A 15,408-nucleotide genomic window follows, 5' to 3' on the forward strand; every position below is an offset into this window, starting at 1 on the left:
CGTTTCATTTCCTTATGTTATAGAAAGCTGTGTACATGGAGGGTCCATCCTCTCTAAAAGAGCACGGTGTGTAATAAGCCAGTCACAGACGTGTAAATGGCATGTAATATGGAGAGAACAGCCCACAGCCTTTCTCCAGTGTGTGTAAACTTGTCATAGAGGTTAATGATTACTCTCTCGTTTTGATTGCCAGGGCTAACGAGTAACAGGGAAAGTGTTTGGGCTTGCCCTTCTATAATGATGTGATCAGCTTGCTGGAAAAAGACATTAGTTGGTTCATTAAACTCTTTAACTCTTTGATTCCTGGGGGAGTGTGTGTGTTTTGCGCATTTTAAGGAAATCTGTTTTCTTGCCCTTGCTGTTCAGAGGTTAAATAATGGGTGGAAAACGGTTATTGCAAAATCCAAAGCCTTTCAGAAAGTGAATCACCGTCCCGGAGCATTGTTAGGAGTCTGTATGTTTTCAGGATGTTCCAGGCAAAACCTGGAGGACACATGACCTGGTGTTCAGATTCTAGAATATTTCAGGCTAACACGCCACCGAAGCAGATGCCGTGCACATGGAAGTACACATGAGATGTTTGCATGTGTTTGTCTTAGCTCCCTCTGCCAAAGTGCTCTACAGAAGATCGAAAAGACATTTAATATATAAAGAAGTCCAGCTGCTTCGAGCTGTTAAAAGAGAAAGCGTAACATAAGTTTGAGTATGACTCAACAAGCGCTTCCTCATCCTGTACGCCATGCATATGATGGCCAAGTGTTCCCTCTAAGTGCCGCCTCCCAGCTCCTTTGCAGGAGATCTGTTTGGCTGGATGCCCTGCGGAGTGCTTTCCTGCCTCTGATTGGCTGCTTGATGCCAACAGCGGCACATGGACAGATTACGTGTAAACCATGGTGACAGGCATCTCAATTCCCAGTTCATAAGAGCCATGCGATCGTTCTTTCCCCTTAAATTATTCCTCTCCTGTTTTTAAATTGTAATTTGTTGTTTGGCTTGGTTAGTCTTTGAGGGAGGATGAGATGAATGGAATGACTTCCCAATGAATGAAGCAGGACACTTTAGTTGGGTGGTTGAAGGCAGGGCACTGGAGCATCAAGCTGGGATATGAAGTCATATTACGGCACTCTGCCTCAAAACATTGCAAGGTGGCCATGTGGGGGCTGCATATGAGGTCTTTGGTGCAAATGCCCAGACCTGGATGTATTTCAGAGCTCTGTGAGACTGGCACGGGAGATCCTCCGATCCCCGTAACCATCCTATGATCTCTGTTCTCCGTAACATGCTATGATCTCCGATCTCCGTAACATGGTATGATCTCCGATCTCCGTAACATGCTATGATCCCCCGCTTCCTGCGTTAGAGCCGTGGCAGGTATGGACTTGGCTGATGTGTCAACGTTTGCCAAGTAATTCATCTTCCTTGAGGTTAGAGTCTCTTTTGTAATTAACTTCCTTGGAACAATTATACTGATTAGAAAAAAGGCAAGCTATAGTTACTTTAAATAAACTGAGATATTGCAGTAGATGTGAAGAAAACAGTTCCGGTATAGATCTGCCTCCCTGCCAAAAAAAATGAGTCTTATTCCGCTTAATGAATCTGATCGATCACGGCCCCTCTGTATCTGCTGTTAGATCGCGTCCTGTTGTGGAGATCTCGTCACCTATGTGATGTGACGGCACGCCGGTATCGTCTGGAATGAGGGAGTGGGGTGAGGTATTGGAAAGTTTGGAGCGTGTAAGAGAGGAGCAACGTAGGAGGATCATCCATGTTAGGTCTGCAGAAAGCAAACAAGTTCATGGTTCGTTACACCTGCCGTCACAAAACCGTTAAACGCCTAGGATGGAAAAATGAATGTGAAAATATTCTACGCTTGGTTTTGAAGTGCAGACCCAGGTTTATCTTTTGAAATATGTTCATTTAATGATTCTTCTTTGGCTTTCTGGAAACTGCAGCATGAAAGCTTAGGGATGTATTTTATTTTTAGTATTCAGTAGATCAGCGAAGCAGACAATGTTTGACCATAACTGTCTGAGAACCAGGGAACAGTTCTGCTTCCACCAGTTGCCATAGTTCAGTGAATGGCCACAAATGGGGTGTCGGGGTGTTTGCTGGTTCTCTAGATTGGTTTCACCATAAGTCAGCATATACAACGTGTTCACAGTGGGGCAACTGGGTCGCGGGGTGTGGAAGAAGGCTGAAGGACCATGGTGCTCCACAGAGTCCATAGTGAGATGGCCACATCAGAGCAACCACACAGGCCTCCACTGATATTCGGCTCCCTGGCCGGAGCATCTAACCAACCAGCCCCTGATCCCTACTGTCCTCATTCTTGAGGATGCCCTCTTAGGATCCTGTCTCTGTCAGCTAAACACATTTCTTGCTCACCGTGGCACACATGGGCTCTACACTCCAGCACAAACTCACATGATGATTCCACGGGGTCCAAGCGTTTTCCTGACAGCGATCGGCCAAATTAGGCAGCAGAAGGGCCGCTGTATGGGGGGCTCTTTGCTCCTTAAGCAGAAATGGAAAATACAAAGGCGAGCCACGCATTTATTCCAAACATCTCAACACCCTCCTGTGCCTGCAGCGAGGTGATTGATCTGATATGCCTCGTCCGCATGTTGGCTTCATTAGGCTAATGCTTTTCTTTATCAACACAAAATAATTAATGCATCGTTAATCTGTTGCCTTAGAAACCATCCCTGTTCACTCACTTTATAGTTTGCGCCTGTCTCTCATCTCCCTAGGACTGCCAGGTATTTATCTGTCCGAAACAGCGATCGAAACCGCTGGGCAATAATCAATCAATGTCACATTCGCTGCCGTATTAATGGAAAGCGTCGGCAGCGGAGAGCTGATTTCCTTGTTTTGTTGGGAGGCTGGAAGATCTTGCAGTGCATGGTGATGACAGAATAAAGACCCAGCTTTCTATTAAATGGAATCTACAACGTTATTTAAAATAAAAAGAACCACTTTGCTTTATTTGTGAAAATCTATTGTGTGTGTGTATATATATGGCTGGCCGGACACAAGAATAACACAATGGCTCATCCTTTCATATGAGGAATATTTAGTTCCTAACTATATGATTAAGCTAACGAAGTCACAGAATATAAACAGGCTTGTGTAAAATTCATTAATTGCTCTCGTGTTGCTCAGTCCTACTGGGTAATCTCGCACGAAAGTCTCTGGAGCATTCAAGAATGATGACCTCTGCTATTAACCATAAACGTAGCCATCTGAGTCATTTTTGTGCATTTATAGTGAGATAAGTTGAGGGGAAAGTCCAGTTCGGTGTAAGCTTAACCCCTTAATGACAAAGCCCGTACATGTACGGGCTTAAAATGCATTGTTTCCAATGGGTTTAGAGACCGCCCATTGTCCTTAAGGGGTTAAACAAAATTTTTTCATGCCTGAAATAAGTTGCAATAAAATAAGTATATAAATGAAACTTCTAGCAGTTAATGTAGGCTTTTGGGAAAAACTCTCCAATATAGTAACGTTTTTAGTGTTCTGGTTATATCTCCCTTCTTATAGGCTTCCCCATCATATGTTCCCTTAATATAAAATGAGAAAACACACAGTGAGAAACTCCAAACACACAGATATATGTGTGTATATATATATTTACACACACACACACACACACACAGACTCTGACACTACAGTATACACACACTACTCTTACCTTGCAGAGATTTGTTGCCTCTCTAGCACCTTAGTGTCAATTTTATGTTCAATAAAATCAGTATGTGTGTGTATGTATATATGTTATATATATAAATTTGTTTTTGTGGGTTTTTTTACATTCCTACATGATGACAAACCCAATCTATTACTAATCTGTTTTCTTTATAAAAGTGTTGTGTGGGATGTGTGGTTTCCCCTTGTGGTAACCACTTATTCCTAATTTTAAACCCTGAGCTCATTGTGACTAAATACAACTTTTTTTTTTTTTTTTTTTTTATGTAACTAGCCTTTTCTGCTTAAGTATGGTGTTTATATATAGATATAACTTTTTTTATATAGTTATATAGCGTCAAGAATTTACATTAAAAGGGAATGGCAAAGACAAACCACTGCGTTAAGAAAGATGGCCTGGTTCACAAAGCTTGCAATCTATCATATGGTTTGAGTTCTGAGTGCGTACTTTGTCTGTGTGTGTATATATGTATATGTGTGTGTGTATATGTATATACACACACACACACACACACACACACACACACACACTATATGTAATAATTAATGTTTCTGTAAAATATAGCATTTCTGTGCCTTAAAAACAGGCTTTTAATTTATCGCTATGATAGCTCATTTCTGCTGCAATTAACTTGGAGCGGTAGAAGTTTTCTTGGCACTCCAGCGCACCGTGATCCTTGCTGCTCGTTAGGCTGTCAGCGGGGTTCGGTTCATTACGCTGTCCGTTTGGGGACGTTGAAGCTAGAGGCAGTGGCGCGGTGTCTCCTCATTAATTTCTTATGATGGATCCGTTTCTCCGGCATACACACGAGCCGTTCTATTTATTAGAATCCCGTTACCTGCTTCACGCCAAACCGCCGGCCTCACACATGGAGATCGGGAGCCGCTATTCACAAACGCTTAGGAAGTTCGCCCGTTCCTGGTTAATGATATATATTTCATATAGCAGAAAACAATATTAGATATGTGCATTAACACTTTGCAGTTTTGTTAGGATTTAGACTTCCCATTGTTTTGAAAATAAACTATTTTAAAAAAAAAAGTCAACTTTTTGTAGTTTTTCAGATTAATCTATCATGGGGGGGAAAAAGTTCAATTTTAAAGTATGTTTCTTCCTCATTCATGAAAGATTAGTCGAGTTAGTTTCGGATACGTTACGTCTTCTCATCTTACAAAGTGTTTGCAATGCAGATGTGCAGAGATAGTATATCCATTGTGACCGCAGCACGGAGAGCAGTCCTTCAATGGGGGATCTGTATAGGAAGGACCGTAATAACCTATTAGTACTAATTCCTCCCTACTACACATCGCTGACGGGGGGGGGGGTCTTGTAACTGATCACTGCATTCCAGATGCATAGATTGGTTTTTATACATGTGCTCCATGTCTTAAAGGCACGCAACTCTCTCTAATACGGCCTATGCAGACTGTTGACCTGGCACAGCCTCAATAGCGTAAAGGGGTCAGTTGGGGAGCTCAGTGTAAGCGACCCATTGATTAGCGCACCACCGGGGTCCTGATCTCCCAAGAGGGCAATATGCCCCCCAGTATTGGCAGCAAGGGGACTGGTGACGGCCTGGGTTACTTTACTGTATGTGTATAAATACAGTGTATATTATGGTTTGTTTTGTGTGTAGTGCCCAGCTTTGTGATGCCCAGAGGTTCCTTCTTCAGATAGAGTAAAGAATTAGCCGAGGCTTTAAAGGTTTGCGTTCTTCAGCTACATGCGTTGGCTGCCGTGGGTCGTAGTTGTCTTCTGTAGCCCTGTCTTTCCTTCAATTGCAAATGAGATAAAATCTTTGTGTTTATTGATGAATTTAATGTTTTCAACCAACATGGAATAAAAATGGTTCAAAAACAAACCTCGGGTTTCTGATTGTATTATAAACGTGTGCAGAGTCAGCATCTGGTCCTTCGCTTCTTAACCCGGTAAAATTTAGGGAGAAAAAATGTTTTATGCATAAAATGTAATGGGGTTGTTTAGTGCTGAAGGTTGAGTATCTCGGCTTTGTTTTGTGACGTTGTGTCTCGTTGCCCATCGCAGGTGCGATGCCGGCTCCGGAGCAGACCCCTCTGATGGAGGACGGCCACCAGAAGGTCGCGCAGGAAGCTCCCCCCAACGCTGGCATGGAGCCCGAAACAACCGCCACCAATATTTTGGCATCCGTAAAGGAACAGGTAAGACTTAGACACTACTTTCAGTTCAGTCATTTTTCTGAAGCTTGGCTAAATCTGTTTTATGATGTCATACTTCCTACAGTTGTACCTTTTCTGTTCTTCTGCTTTGCTTGTAGCCGCTCCTATAATATCAGATTACATTGTTGTGCAATAGAACCCCTGGATGCAATATTGCTTTACAAAGCAATTATTCGTTTAGTAAGCACAGGTGTGTGGGTTTTTTTTTTTATATGCCGGGTTTTTAACATTAAATCCAACAAATGTCTTTGTTACATTTTATTTTGAAACATTTCTCCGTCCGTAGCCTTTGGTGCATTCGTGGCGATTAAGATCTCTGGATCAGAGTATTTAATTTCTCCAAACTGTGTGTTTTAGCATCTGGCGTTTCCCACCCAGAGATTGGTGAATTTATTGCTGTATTTTTGTAGATAAATGGTGGGACAGAATACTCCATTGTACAACTAAATGGGAGCAACATGGCTTTATCACGATGTAGAAGAAGCCAACTTTTCTTGGACTGGGAAAGGGATCATGAAAAAAAACAGAGAACACGAACAGCGAAAAAGGCTGCTTGTTTTGCTTTTAATGCAGTGAAAGGACAAGTTTGACGCTATTGTCGTAGCCGTCTTATACTAATTATATTTTAGAAGGACACCCCAGCCATTATATGCACCTTAATGCATGCGGAAGCTGAGTGTCTTTACCAGTGTCCCTGCGCGGTATCTTCCCGGACAGTAAACTGGAGACCCCCAACGCGCATTACCCCCCCAACTTCAGTCAGAGCACTTTGGTGGCTGCTGCAGCGCCTCTTCTCTACAGATTAAGAAGCAGGCTGTGTGGGGGGGTTAGACTGTCTCTTTAAGGCCTTACAGTAAGCAGATGCAAGGACTTTGGCAATCAATGGAAACAGTGATTTCATCTGCTTTGTATCCTGGCTGCGACGCTCCATTCTTGTACAATACCTGGGTTTGGTATGGGGACAAAAATGTTATCTGGCAACGAGCTCATAAAACCATATAAAGCAGACAAAAAAAACCCGAGAAATTATAACCTTTCCAAAGCAACAGCAACGTTTGTATCATCAAAAATAAACAAAAAGAAGCATCGTTTTTTATGTTTAAATGATTTGAGTTTGCGGATCCTGTCTGGGTTTCCGAATCTCTGTTTGCTTTCATTGCCTCACGTCTGTTCCATGCGCTCCATATAGCGAATCTGTTCATGTATTAGAAACATGCCAAGTATGCCTGCCACGCCAGTGACCATCTTGACATCCTGTTTGCGTGATTTCTATGATTATTCCTCCCCGTTCGCTAACTAGACTTTGGAGGAAGGACCAGCGTAAGGATTTCTGATCCGAGAAACGATATGCTAGCTTAGTCACTATTTGCCGTTGGCAATCTACTCATTGTAGACCAACAAGCACAAGCTATATCTACTGTAATAAACTCATTTGGCTGTGAAGCTGACACTTCCCCTTTACGTCCTGTTACTTTGTTTACCTTTACCACTTCTGCTGTAAGGATATTCTGCCAATCCACCACCCACTCAGTGATTCAGGTCTCAGACCTGCTTGTTCGGGCTGTGTCTGCTCTTCTTAGTGTTTCTCCTTCGTTTAGCCCCTTTCTGATTTTGAATGTTTTTTCTGTCCCGTCTCTCTTTTGTGCGGCAGAGACTTGGATGCGGATTTTGTATTCCGCCTCCCCCGCCATGTTTAATATATGTATATAATATACTCCTGCCAGCCCGCAGCAGCAGCTGCCCATGACCTAATATTATAATAAGCTTAATGCCGGGGAGACGGGGTAACTCCGCAGGCCTGTGTCACTGACACGCCATTGTGCATTGTTCGCAAAGAATGATCTTTCCCTTCCCAATTTGTTTTTAACCAACAGCGTTAAGAAAACAAACTGCAGCTCCTGCCAAGTCGGCTCTCGTACTAAGACAGCCGAGGTCCGCGGCTATTCACGGCTTTCTCCCACACAATGTATTTAGTATAATTGCTATGAAAAGGCCGCCTGTTCTTACCGAGATGCTGTGCGCTAAATGAGGAGTTGGCTGACTTCTGGACGTAATTGTGGGAAAAGTGTCGCTATGTTAGATTGTGGACTTGTATCTGCGCCGCAGGCCCGCGATGACACAAATTAGAAAAATATTCCGTTTCCGCGTCTTAAGAATGAACGCAGATAGTCTGGCCGGGTACCCCTGAGCCGCCTGAGCAGGAGCTGGTGCTGCGAGGCTAGACGTTGCCATAAGTGCTTCTCCGTGAACAGGTTGGGGTTTTTACTGTCCCGCAAATAAAGAAAGAAGAGACATTGTAACGATGATCCCCCTACAATTAATATAATAAAATAACAGATCGTGATTCCGCACCGTGGGATTCTCCCCCCAAAATAGCCCATAAAAAAAGCTAAAAATATGCTATTTATTACAAAATAAAGCAGTACTTGAGAAAAAAACATAAATATGCATATTCTTGCAAGTATAAAAACGTTTCGGTAGACGTTACAGAAACATTTTTGTATATGTTAATTTTTTTTTCTCTTGATGATGAAAATAGTTTTGCGCATGAAGTGCCGTTCTACTGCCAAACCAGACTGCCCTCTACTTTAATGGACAACTGTTTGGTTTTGAGCCATTTCACTTCTGCTCATGCGGTTCCCGGGCCGCTGCCAGCTCCGGTTACTCAGCTTCCCTTATACTTAGTGTGTTAATGATGTGTGGCCCCTGCTAACACATCGACTCTTCGGCTAGATGAATCCTTCTGACGTTTTGATGAGCACCCTAAGTTGAAGGCATGTTTCGCCTTGGAACACTTGAGTCCTTAGTGAGAAGACCCTTGGCAGCTTTCAGACGTTGCTACGTGTTCTGTTGAACCAAAGTCTTCCTCCAAAACCCTTTTGGACGGGTGCACTTAACCCGGGACAATACATGGTGACAGAGTTATAATTTACACACTTGGCAGTCGGATTTCTTTGGCAGACACCCAAGGGGACCTTTAGTGATTTGACCTTTGGTTATGGAATCTCAGCCATCACATTGTTTGCTCAGCTGTCTGTGGTTCTAACACAAGGTTGGGTCATTCTCTCCAAGCAACAAGGAAATGGAGACACGTCGATGACTGTCCCGGGGACTTGCTTGTAGAAAATGTATCTGTCATTCAATATCAATAAAACAAAGTTTCAGTTTTCAAGTATAGTTCGTGAAATAAGCTTTCAACCGGTTATCGAAATGCTCGGTGGGCTCGGCGATCGCATGGGGTAACCTCATGGGACTGATTCATTAGCCGATCATCGGGACCTGAAATAATTGTGTCGGACATGTTACTTCATCATAGGAAGGAAACCGTAATCTGTTAAGATAAAAATAAAATAGAAAAAAATATTCATTCTTAATCACATTAATCCAGTTTCCGTGTCTCTTCTATCTCTTTGGGGATAATCATCATAGACAGAATCGCATGAATCCGGTTAGAATGTTGCCCTTGATTTCCCACTTGCCTACTAGTAGATTATTATATTAATTTTGTCCCTGTATATTGTTCTAGGACTAGGTAATTTCAGCATATTAACCATTATTAGTCTTTTTTGCCCCAATCACTCATGAGGAACTTAATAAAGAAGCTGAAAAAAATCTTATTTAAAAAATAAAGCGTGATGTGAGTTTTTAAAAATGTGAAAATATTTCTTTATTGGAACACGCAGATTTTTTATTTTTTTTTTAGTATTTGTTACTCTCTATTAAACTGGCTTTCGATTTTCTTCAGCAAAGAAGGAAAAATGTAACTGCCTAATAATTTGTATGTAAAAAGATTGACTCCTCCAGAATTATTTTATTAAATGTTTGCAACAGCAGAGGAGGGAAACCATATGTTATGCTGCGGTCCTGTCATATCATGTAATCTCGAGCAGCGGTGTTTTTGTCAGAAATAATAAAATTTCTATCATTTTCCACCAGCGGTTCCTAGAGCGCTGATAATTATACCAAGTAGAGTGAAGACTAAGACAGCTAAATGTTTTTTTTGTTCTTGCCTTCTCGCTCAAATACCCATAATGGCCTTTTTAATACTTATTTCAAAATCTGTGTGAGAAGAGTGCTGTGAAAGAGATTGTGAAAAACATTAGTTTTAATACAGGGGGAAACTTTATTCCGCCCCCATCTTATTTGCGTGGCTACGTGGGCCATAAACGCATCGGCAGAGCACATTTCTAACTTTTTGATGTTCTTTCTCGTGTTGTTCCTCCAAAATCTGTGGCGATTGTGGGATATCCTTTGATTTTCTAACGCTTGTAATTTTGAATTATGGTCTGTCCAGGCTCCGGGTTTCTTCCACGAGCCCCGTGTCCTGTACGGTTTAATCCCAGACCGATGCCACATCATTTGTGACTTGGCTTCAGATGGACCACGTCTGCGAGACTTATTTCACAACTGTGATTTTGCAACATTTCGCACGGGATATGGCTGCTCTCCAGCTGTTTTTTGAGCATTTGGCATTAATAATCATAGTAAAATATACGCAATGCCCAGCATTCCTCTGATAAACCGGATCTGCCCGGGTCCATAAAATGTTAGTTGCCCGCTGTAGTGCCCATTATAATTGATAGTGACATCCGTAATTGCCCCTAGTTTGTAACTCATGTCCTTAGCACACAGGATCAGTTTACTACGTATGCCATTTAGTTAAATTAGTTTTATACTTTAATACTTTTTACTTTAAATCAAAGTTTTATGTGCTGTTTCAAAAACGAAGGCCACCCATATGGATCCCACCTGTACCTTTTGATGTTGAAAAGCCCTGGGGGGAAAAAAAACTCAACACCTGGCTGACAGTCCCGGGGCACACAGATCAAAAACCCAACGTTTTAGACACACGTGTGTGGTTTAATAATCGCAAGGTGCCAAGGAGCAGATGGACGCTGGTGCTGCGACGCTCAACCTGTTTGGTGTCCCAATTATCGTTTTGTTTTTCATTTTAACATCGAGTTTCCACCAGCTTTACAAATGATTAACGTTATTGTTGCAAAGGTTGGTGTTAAAACACACAGTTTATGACAAAGGATGTCTGTCTGGAATACGTGCTGTTGGCTGCCACTCAATTATGAGAGTTGGACGCCCGTTGGCTGGAGTGGCCCTCTTTTACAATGTGTCTGAGTGTCACTCGGAGCGGAGTTTGAGTGGCGCGATATTTCAGCTTTGTTTTGTAGGTACAGTGAACCCGGTGAAATAAATGAAGCCGTGTGGCAATCACTTGAGTTAATTATGCATCAGAGAGGAACAGTGTCGCGCAAACGCATCTTTTAGAAGCACGAGAGGGTATTCAGCTTGTGACTTGGAGGTTTCCTGCAGCTCCTTAGGCCCTCAGATGCCTCTTAAAATACCAAGATTTGATTTTTTAAAAAAGCGAAGAAAAGAACAACGTGGAAAATGTGTAGCTTAAAAATGATTACATCATAATGCGGCTCTTGAGACCTCGATGAGATTTGACTCCGAGGCGGCTGAAGTGGTCCTCGGCTCTGTCACCGGGTTAACGGCTAATTGCCACACATTCCGCTCATCGCCTGCGCTTTGTAAAGCAATGTTTGGAGTAGTGCCCGGTATCAATATTTTTTAATTAAGCTATATTGATGACTTTAATCTTTTACCTGTCATGGATATACATGCAGATCAATAAGGTACACATGGATTAGGGATATGTTTCACTTGCTTTCGGCTCCCTTTTCTTCCCCCATACAGCGAGCCGCATATTCCTCTGCTGGAATAGATGAGTTATACCCCTGCCCCGGTTATGTGGAGCAGGTCGGCAGCACCAGAGGGTTATTAATTTCATGAGCCCATAGATAAAAGAAACAGGTTTTAAAGAAAATCCTTTGACAGGACCCCATATAGGACTTGCTTGTTTTTTTTTTTGTTTTTTTTAAATTAGTAATTAAATGCATTCTTCTTCACTTTTCATTAAATTGTTATAAATGTTTATGGCTTTTAATAAATGCGCAGCAACATTTAAAGTTATGAAGTTCTGAGACTGTTGCTATGGAAACTGCAGATGCAGACATAAGAGATGCATCCTTCCAAAGTACGTCTGCGCTCGGGTGGCGTATGCGAGTGCGCTCGGATGGTGTATGCGAGCCTTTACGCAGTTCCCATTGGCAGAGGCATTTGATACGGGGGGCACGGGTTGAGGCTTTGCAGAGTATTTGAGGGACTTTTATGGGGGGTGGTTCTGCATAATACTATCATATACATTTGTCCCGTTTAATGTATATTTATGTAACGCATTTGGAATCAGAGCCCCCACCTGCCTTTGGATGCTGTACCTTCACAAAACAAAGCAAGAATTTGCCGCGCACCCAGCGAATACCATTTAGCTGCCCATCTGGAAATGTGTAATTCATTAACTGAATATAGCTCTCCATTATGAGGCTTTTTGTTATATTTTGCTATTCTTATTTATTCTATTTCATTTACATAATAATAATCTGCGTCCATTAAAATAGATTCCCAGAACAATTTCCCCAAATTCCGATCCCCGCTTGGGCTCTGGGCTATTGGCGAGTATCCGACGGTACATCGAGCTACGTTTCCCCCGTGCGTTACTCTTCAGATGTTGTGACATTAGGTTGGACCTTCGAGAAGCTTCTCTAACAAGTCCCCTGTGATTGTGCCAAAGAAACTTGTTTATCATGATTGCTTACAAGATATAAATATGCACAAGCGTTAAATCTTCATGCCAGCGCCTGATTGCTAAACGTACAGAAAACATTTAAAATATTTTTCACAAAAAAGAAACGAAGCCTATATTTAGCTTAAAAAAAAAAAAAACTCTAAATGCAAGAAAATCACCAGCAACCTTTACTGCCCAGCATTTTAATGAGTTATGTTCTGTTCCTCCTGCAAAATACATTAATTGACCCAAACGGTTCTTGCATCACATGCAAATTACAAAAATTAATAATAGCGCGTTATTTTCCTCCTCCTAATTCTGATTTCTAATCTCTTCTGCAAACAATCATTCTTTAGACTTCCCAGCAAGTAACCCGGAGGACGTTTGCAGAATAATAGGTGAAGAAAATGTTAACCTCAGCAGAATTCAGTGTTTGAGCGTTCAGGGGGAGAGTAGGCTTTTGGGGTAGGGGGCAGCGTAATTGTTGAACTCATTAGTTTGAATTATGAATATTTTTGAGTTCTCTCAGATATTTTTCTCTTAGAAACGGCCTCCCCCCGTTCTTCTGTTCATAAAGAATGCGGGAAATGCAGTAAACTTCAGCTAGACGGATGTTCTAGTCGCCCTGAACAAGTGTTCCCCCCCCCCCCCGGAACCCATCTTTAAGGAAGGTAACCGCTAACTGTGAACGTGAGAACCTTTCACGAAGGTCAAAGGTATTATTCAATGTCCTTTTAGTTTTAATTATAATTAGATGCACTATCGGTCAGGAGTTTTTCCATGGAAAACAAGAACATTTCTTGCTGTAACACAAGGGTTTTCCAACGATCAATTAACTTTTTATACTTAGACCTGGATTAGCGAACACAGCGTGCCATTGGAACACAGGAGTGATGGGAGTGATAAAGGGCCATTGGAACACAGGAGTGATGGCAGTGATAAAGGGCCATTGGAACACAGGAGTGATGGCAGTGATAAAGGGCCATTGGAGCACAGGAGTGATGGGAGTGATAAAGGGCCTCTGTACACCTATGAAGAGATTCCATTAAAAATCAGCCGTTTCCAGCTACAATAGTCATTTACAACATTAACCCCGTCTGCGCTGGGCTCGATCCATTCCATGTTGATGGGAGTTGGTATGGTTACTGTGCAACCCTTCCTCATTTTCCTCCTACATCCCATTAAAAGCAAGGCCATCTAGGTATATGAATAGACTGTAAAGCAGGGCTTAACAAATTTCATGGACACACATGGACCAGCCACAAAAGCAGGGGCTACGGCCGCGGGGGTCATAAGCTCCAGCTGAGTGCCTACATTACATACAAAGCAAAAGCTGGCTGTGGAAAAACTAGACTTAATTACTAAACATCCTGAAAGTACTAAATCCAGATTTCAATCCACAGGGCAGAAAACCGCATTGCATCCCCTCCAATACTCCAGATTCTTATCAGTTCCCATTGCTTCACACCAGCAGGGTCCTGTTAATGGAGGTATCGCTCTGAACGCAGCCCGGCAGTATGTGGGATGAGACCTGGGTGGGTACGTGGATTTGTAAATTAAAAACCAGTGCGTAGCCTCCCCACATTCTCTCCCACCGGTGTAGCCACTAGTGCCGGATACTCTGCACCTGCGCAAATACTGAGAACTGCTGGCTGCTTCCCTGGCGAAATCATTAAAGGGGCAAAATCTGTTTGCCAAGGTAAGGATATTTTTCCTTTTTTGTGATATCTCTATAAAATGTCATTTATGGGGATAAAATACTATTACACACAATGTAGTTCTTTGTCACAGTCGCTAACATGTACAGATAAGGGGATTCAGGTGGGGAACTCCATGGTAGCCTCAGCAAGTGTACAGGACTCCAATAGCAAATGTAGAAGGTATCCAGCGATTGTAACAACTATAATACGCGTAAATGTATTTCATGGAATATATATATATATATATATATATCACAGAAACACACCAAGTAACTCAGGTTTTGCCCTTACCAATTGTTTTGTAACGCCAGTTCTTAGGACCACTTGGTTCCCACTGTTAGTGATGGGCTGCTAAAGAGACTGGTGGTCATCTCGTTTAGAAAGTTTCAGGAAAGGCATACAGGATTTTAATGTATCAACAAGTTCCTTTTTAAATGACCCGACGGAACGTTAACATTTAGTAACGTTTTCACAAGCAGCTGCAGGTTTTGCTCTGGAAGGGAAAGTATTCCTGTACAAGTCCGCGCAGAAGCCGGGGATTCCTGCTGTATGTGCGGTTGGAGCGGCGGCGGTCCGTAATGCGTGTCGTGTCCTGTTTACCTACGCATTACTTTTATTTTCCTGTTTGCGGATCAGACCCTGGAGTAACCGTTGTCATTCAGCCATGACGTGACACTCAGTGTGTGAAGACTTAATATAATACTTTGTTTTTAAAACGTTACGCACAGCAATAATTCTGGAAAAGGCACTATTGTCTTGTGCCATGGCTGTGAAGGAGAGTTCAGGGACTTCATGGATCCGTTGAGTTAATGTGGGATGAGGGGCTACCTGCGCCTACATGCCTTCATTGTTAGAGAAGGCTTCAGCTTTCTGATAAAGCGTTTAGTGAAGAGACCCCCATTATCTTGTTTCAGAAAAGGTTTGAGTTGTGCGTCACAGAAAGGTGGATGATGGGGACCGCACACAGGAACATATCCCTCCTTACATGCTTTGCCTTAAATGTTATTTTCTCTTAACTAGAAGAGCCTGAATCCCAAAGCATCCAAACCAGCAAATACCGAATTTTGCCTGTCATAAGCTTGGGAAAAGAAATCTGTTTCTATACGTATTTTCTTTCCATACCCTGCATTTTTGATGACTATCATTATTATAACCATTACTATTCTC

The 15,408-nt window shown here is 42.3% G+C and overlaps 1 protein-coding gene across 4 annotated transcripts in view; it reads left to right on the plus strand.

The window, feature by feature from the left end:
* The window catches only part of PKP4 (plakophilin 4), an 89,810-nt gene that overhangs the window by 30,529 nt on the left and 43,873 nt on the right, over positions 1–15,408 (plus strand). For all 4 annotated transcript variants that reach the window (XM_053471872.1, XM_053471874.1, XM_053471873.1 and 1 more), the window contains exon 2: positions 5,750–5,883. In XM_053471872.1, the coding sequence (XP_053327847.1) occupies positions 5,750–5,883 (134 nt within the window). The remainder of the gene's footprint in view (positions 1–5,749; positions 5,884–15,408) is intronic.

The sequence above is a fragment of the Spea bombifrons genome, chromosome 7 (genome assembly GCF_027358695.1).
Source record: "Spea bombifrons isolate aSpeBom1 chromosome 7, aSpeBom1.2.pri, whole genome shotgun sequence".
Lineage (NCBI taxonomy): Eukaryota > Metazoa > Chordata > Amphibia > Anura > Pelobatidae > Spea > Spea bombifrons.